The 6,464-nt window shown below is 49.7% G+C and overlaps 1 protein-coding gene across 4 annotated transcripts in view; it reads left to right on the top strand.

The window, feature by feature from the left end:
• Window positions 1-5,509: 5,509 nt before the first annotated feature.
• ETF1 (eukaryotic translation termination factor 1) overlaps window positions 5,510-6,464 on the top strand; it is a 37,366-nt gene continuing 36,411 nt past the window's right edge. For 2 of the 4 annotated variants that reach the window (XM_084825729.1, XM_084825723.1), the window contains exon 1: window positions 5,510-5,659. Coding sequence is in view for 2 of the 4 variants with exons in the window: in XM_084825707.1 (XP_084681833.1) it covers window positions 5,932-6,017 (86 nt within the window). In the remaining 2 variants the exon portion in view is untranslated. Of the gene's footprint in view, window positions 5,703-5,889; window positions 6,018-6,464 lie in introns of all 4 variants that reach the window. The other 2 variants (XM_084825707.1, XM_084825715.1) reach the window with 2 other exon arrangements.

Here is a 6,464-nt window from a genome sequence, read left to right as displayed (position 1 = left end):
GTGATGCTACCTGCTACTGACTCTGTGAGACATTGCACATACTAGAGACTTCCCACTCAGGTCACGTATTGGGAGGATCCCTTCAGCTGTACAGTTCATACCCTTTTAACTTTCTGCTCATCTCATTCCGCTTAGATAACTTGCTCCTGGGGAAGCCAGGTGTCATCCAAAGGCAGCATCTGATGCTGCTCGTGTACCAGCAAAACCCACCGCTGGCACAACAGGAAGCAAGCACTTCCTTAAAGCAACCAGAAATGAGCCAGTCACTCATTTCTGGAACAACAGGTCAGCAGAGCTAGCAGAAGTGAGCTCTGCTGACCCTGTTGCATTCCGGAAACTAGCAATTTGGCTTCCTAGAGGGTTTTTCTAGGAAGCAGCCACTTCCTTTTGTGTCAACATTAGGTCCCACTGGTGCAACATGCTCAGCAGAGGCACAGCAGCAGTCAGTGTTGGGTGCTGCCCCATGGATTTACACCTTAAGGTACTTGAGGATTTTCTCTGGTTGTAAGTATGCAGGTGTTTCACACCAAGTGGTTTACCATGTGGATCTGGTCCTACACGGTTTGGTTTCTTTGCTGCAGTCATGCCATTCCAAGAACTGTATTAAGTGAGCTGAATTAAACAAAACAATGAAGAAATTATCGTTGGTAGTTGGCTTCGTTAATAAGACATGCCTGACTTCTGACATAAAAGGCACTTGCAGCTCACCTTCAAGTTACAGAAGGTGAGTGCTGCCTCACTGCTCCATACCTAATGAATGAGACAAATAACAATGTTAAACAATTAGTTCCCTGTTATGATATGGGTGTGTCTAAAAGCGTGCTTTTTAAAATATATATATTCCCATGCAAATGTGTGCAGATCTGATCTACTAAAACTTGCAGGATTGGCTAAGATCTTAATTGTGTAACACCCCTAATATTTTTACCGTACACACTAGGGCAAAAGAAGATGCTATCAGACACTGGATTTCTTGTCCTTAAAGATACATAATTTCTCCGGGCTTTTGAGCAGGTGCACCTTATCCTCCTATTCCAAAGCAGGAGCAAAAATGACAGGAGAATGGCCACAATTTTTTTCCCTTTCAAAAAGAAGCTACTTGTTAAGGAAGTGGGTGACTTATGTATGTGTTTGGGCAGCCATGCAAGCTGGTCTTAGGCATGCTTGCTGAAATCAATGGAACTTATGCCAGATAGGTGAAAGATGTGCCTATCTCTCTGCTGGATTCTAGGTAGTATGTCTCAGGTTTGCCCACCTTGGAAGGCTGTGAGGCTTAAAAAGTGTTCAGATTGAAATAATACATATATCCGTAGACCTTCAGAAGCATCTTATTAGCTAGCAATTGTGGAACACCTAGCATTTTTTCTTGTTTCTAGTTCCTTAATAAAGCAGACCCTAACCTGAAAGATGAGAAAAATAGGCCAAATTCATATTAAGCTCTTTTAGATTAAATATTTTGAGCAACAACCAGTTGGTTTGTAAAAATTGCCATCTAAACTAGGAGTCTAATCAGCAATGCCCATGCTTCTTCCAAGGAGTTCTCAGCACAGTTTGGCTTCACCTCATCCATGAGAGGAAGGTATAGATTGGAGCTGAGGATTTGCTCCAGGCCAATCAATAACCTTTTCATTCAACGGGAGGTCAAACCTGAGTTTCCTGCATCTGTGCCCAATGCTTGACTTGTTGCACTATATTGTCTTATAACCAGCAATTGGTGCTATATGCATGCCTTTCTAATGTGATAAAGTCAATACAGTGGATTTTGGTTAAGCCAGTTCTTGAGACTTGCTCTGGCAAATGGAGATTCAGCACACAGAAAAATCATTTCATTGATTACATTTCTGTACTGCCCAAAAGTCAAAGCTCTCTGGGTGGTTTACAAAGATTAAAAACGTTTAAAATGCAGTATTATGCATAATAACAGTTTAGTGACAAATATAAACAGAATAGTCAAAGTCTGTCATACACTGCCAAGTGCCTGGGAGTAGTGGAAGGCCTTAACTTGGTGCCAAAAAGATAATGTTGGCACCAGGTGGACTTTGCTGGGGAGTTCATTCCATAATTGGGGGGCCACCACTGAGAAGGCCCCTTCTCTTGCCACACTCTGAGCCTCCCTCAGAGAAGGCCCTTGGAGGATGAGTGTAGTGTATGTTCATGGTGGGAGTGGCGCTCTGTCAGGTATTGTAGTCCCAAGCCATATAAGGCATTACAGGTCAAAACCAGCACCTTGAATCCAGCTGGTTTTGAATGACCAGAACACTCTGGGAGCTTATGTATCCATGGAATTTATTTCATGGCACTCCTGCACCATTCAACAGTGAAACAGGCAAGTGACATGCAGGTAGGTGTATTGTGAATGCTACACCCAAACAAGCTAATGCACACTGTAAGTTCATTTAACTGATGAGGCTGATGTGGCCTTTTTACATAATTCAGTGCTCTACCCATAGCCCTCATAGCATCTGTTTTAGCCCTGAAAGAGTTGCTAACACGTGGGCAGGGCCATCTATGGGTGTCTTCCCAACTGGAAACACTGACCATAGCGCTATCAAATGTGATTTGTATATGAGTAGGAAATGGTTACTGTGGCCAGATCAGACATCTCAAGAAACTGAGGGAATTGGAACACTAGCCTCAGCTGTGAAAACAGTCCTGGCCACTGCTGAGACCTTGGGCATCCAGGTTCAGGGCTGAATTCAGCAGCACACCGAAACACTGCACCTGAGTCTTCTATGGGAGTTTAACTCCACTGAGCACAGGTTGAATCCCTATTCCCTGATCTGCCATTTGACTAACCCAGAGCTCCTCTGTCTTGTCTGGATTAAGCTTCTGTTTGTTTGCCCTCATCTAGTCTGCTACCAACATCATAAAATGACTTAGAACTATAACAGCTCTCTTGGATTTAGATCAGGGGTGAGCAAATTCCAGGGTTTGGGGAAGCACATTGCTGCCCCCAGAATCTTGCAGGGGCCACAGCACTGTCACCCAAGCGGCTGTCAAAATCCCAGTAATTCTGCCGGGGGGGAAGAGTGTGTGTGCGTGTGCGCGCGCGTAGGGGTGCCCTGCCTCGCTGGAGCATGGGGCTCCTGATAACCTGCTAATAAATGGTTTGTAGGCTGTTAGGAGCCCCGTTCTGCAGCCAGCATGATAGGGGAGTCATCCCTGTGTGCCCTGTTTCCCAGCAGAGTTGCACTCCTGAGTCTGCCACCACAAATGGCTATGGCTGGCCACATGTTGCCTAACCCTGATTTAAATGGAAAGGAGAGAGAGTTGGGTGTCATCAGCATACTGGTGGCACTCAACCCAAAAACTCTGGACAAACTACTCCAGGGGTTTCATATATACATTAAATAGCATGAGGGACAAGAACCCTGAGGGATGCCATAGGCCAAGAGCCAGGGTGTAGAACAGGAGTCCCCCAGCACCACTTTCTGAAAGTCTTGTCTCAGAGAGACATCCCAGATGGATACTATGGTTGATGGTATCAAACGCTGCCAAGAAGTCCAGCAGAACCAAGAAATGCACTCCCCCTGTGCAGTTTCCAGCGCAGATTGGTGACCAAAGTGGTTTCTGCCCCATAACCAGGCCTGAAGCCAGATTAAAATAGATCTAGATAATCTGCCTCATCCACAAATCCGTGGCGCTGAGAAGCCACCACACTCCAGCACCTTGCCCAAGAATGGAATATTGGAGACCAACCAGAAATTATCCAGTAATGGTGGGTTGAGAGAAGGATTTTTAAGCAAAGGTCTCACTACTGCCTATGTTAGATAAGATGGAATCACACCTTGTTGTAAAGGGGCATTCACTACTACTCTTACCCACTCTGACAGTCCCTTAGTGGCCACTTTTATAAGCCAGGAAGGGCGAGGGTCCAGGACACAAATGGCAGGTCTCACTTCTCCAAGGATCCACTTCCTCAGACTATACAAATGGAAAAGTATCCATTATTACAGGACAAACAGGCATTGATGGGCAAGATTTCTCACGGTTCCACCATGGCAAGCCCCCCCCCCCCCCCGCAAATAAAAAATGGGTAGGTGGAGGCGGTGTTGTGTTCTTCCATCTTGGGCGGTAGGATGTCTTGCGCCAGCACTGCCAAAGAGGATACTGGAGAGCTGGAACAGGTGCAGAAAAGGGAAACTAAATGATCAATATAACCCCCTTATATTGTTTTCTTATATAAATTCATGGCACAACCAGCAGCAGCTATTAGCCTTGAGAGCTAGATGGAAGCTAGATATGTGTTGCTGGCTCAGCACCAGCCATTCCTGGATGGCACAGATTACCTGGACTCATTTCAATCTGGTGATGCAGGGGGAACATTTGCTCTGCTCCATGGCACGTGACCAAGGCTCTATTTTGTCCTGTGCTAACTTTGATCTTCATGAAACCAGTGGGCAAGATTGTGCAGTGTGTGCTGTTATTTTAATGTGCCTTGCTATTCTGCATTTTCTTCATTGTAATGTAAGCTACCCTTCACAAAGTTAAGGCAGAAAGATAAAATATAAATATTTGAAATAAATAACCAAGCCTCCATATTCAGAGGCAGTGTACCTCTTGATTGCTAGAGGCTGGAGACATAGGGGAAGGATATCTCCATGTTGTCCTGCTTGTGGGTTTCCCAGAAGCAACTGGTTGGACATTGTTGGAAATGGGATATTTGGGCTCAGTGCTTGATCTGCTCTAGCAAGGTAATTCTTATGCCCGTGCTAAGTAGGAACGAAACCTCTACAGATGGGGAATTTGTGGCCCTCCAGATGTTGTTGGGCTCCAATTCCTATTAGCCTCGACCAGTAGTCAATGGTGGGGGATGATAGGGACTGTAGTCCACCCGCATCTGGAGGGCCAGAGGTTGCCCACCCCCTCCTGGTGACCTCACCATCTTAAAACAACCACCTGATCGTGTAATTCGCCTTCGCTGAGTTGGGAGCGCGGTAGTAAGTACTAGGCCAACCAACCAACGTCCAACCAATAGTTACAGCGTCTTGGTTTAGCGGGAGGAACTGCGGGAAGGGCCTAATTCCAGCTTCGCGCGCTAGGCTGGCATCGAGTATTGGTCTCCGCGGACGCACACCCAACGCAAGCGCCCGGCCCGAGATGCCCGAGGCACCGCGCCCTGCAGAACTCTTGGACTCACGGCTCCTCCGCACATTCCCCGGAAGAGCGCGCGCGTCCCCTTTAAAGAATTCGCACCCGGACGCGAATAGCGCTGCAACGCGAGAGCCGCACATCCGCCCTGGGTGACCCTTGCAGGAAACTACACTTCCCGGCATGCAAGGCCCCGTAAAGGCGTGATGGGGCACTTCGGCGTCGCTCGGAGAAGCCATCCAATGGAGAGGAAGCTCCGGAGAGACCGTAGCCAATGAGAGAAGGAGAAGTGTCGGAACGCTTAATTCGCCGCCTCACACACGCGCGTTTCCTGTTTTTTTTTTTTTTGGCGGAGGACCGGAAATGAGGTCAGGAGCCCCATGTGAGGCGATTGCAACACATGCAGCGCGGAGGAGACGAGAGAGGGAGGGGGAAGAGCAGGAGAGGCGGAGGGGGGAAGGAAAGGAAGGAAGAAGCCGGTTAACGACGTCACAAGCGCCGTCGCGAGGAGCCCTTCGCTGCCGTCCGGAGAAGGAAGGGACGCGAGGCGGCGGCGGCGAGGCCTGAGGTGAGCGCGCGCGCGCCAGCCAGTCCGCCCAGCCCGGCAGCCCGTGAGTGGCCGCGCGGAGGGAGGGTGGCCGCGCTGCCGCTCACGCTCTGGGGCGAGGGCGTGAGCAAGGCGGTGCGGGCCCGGCCGGGACTAACGGCTTCGCTTTCTCCCCCTGCTTGTCCTTTTTTCATCCCCCTCCCGTCTCCGTGTCTTTCTGTCTGTGTGGCGGCCTTGGTGGTTGACTGCAGCCGCAGGAGGGGCGGTGGAGGAGGAGGAGGAGGAGGGAGAAGATGGCGGACGATCCCAGCGCTGCCGACAGGAACGTGGAGATCTGGAAGATCAAGAAGCTCATCAAGAGCCTCGAGGCGGCGCGCGGGTGAGGAAAGCCCTCGGGGTGGCGGCGGGCGCAGGGCCGCTTTCTCACGCGCGGGGGCAGGGAGCGAGCGAGCGAGCGGGGAGCCGCCTTGTGCAGTGGGCTGTGAGGGGTGGCGGGGGCCGCTCTCATTTCCACGTCCCTCCCCAACCCTCCAGCATTGGGACCCAGAATACCAGGGTGGTGGCCAGGCTAGACTCCGTCTCCCCCGACTCCGTAGTTTTCCCCGTGTAACGTGTTGTTCCTGTATAGAGGAGTATTGAGCCGTGTGAGCCCCCCGCACACGCACCTAAAATCCGAAGTGATACGATCCAGTGATGAAGTTGGGGCCCCTTTGGTGAGAGCTCGGCTTTAGTTCCTGTTGAGGGTTGTTTGGGGAGACAGTGCCCATATGGAGCAGAAAGCAAGCATGTCAAGGAGAAGTCTAGTCTTTTCTCTCATGGTAGTTTT

The sequence above is a fragment of the Heloderma suspectum genome, chromosome 1, assembly GCF_057233095.1.
Source record: "Heloderma suspectum isolate Gila_16-S chromosome 1, 16-S_ref, whole genome shotgun sequence".
In the NCBI taxonomy this organism is placed as follows: Eukaryota; Metazoa; Chordata; class Lepidosauria; order Squamata; family Helodermatidae; genus Heloderma; species Heloderma suspectum.
This window is presented reverse-complemented; position numbering and strand designations above follow the sequence as displayed.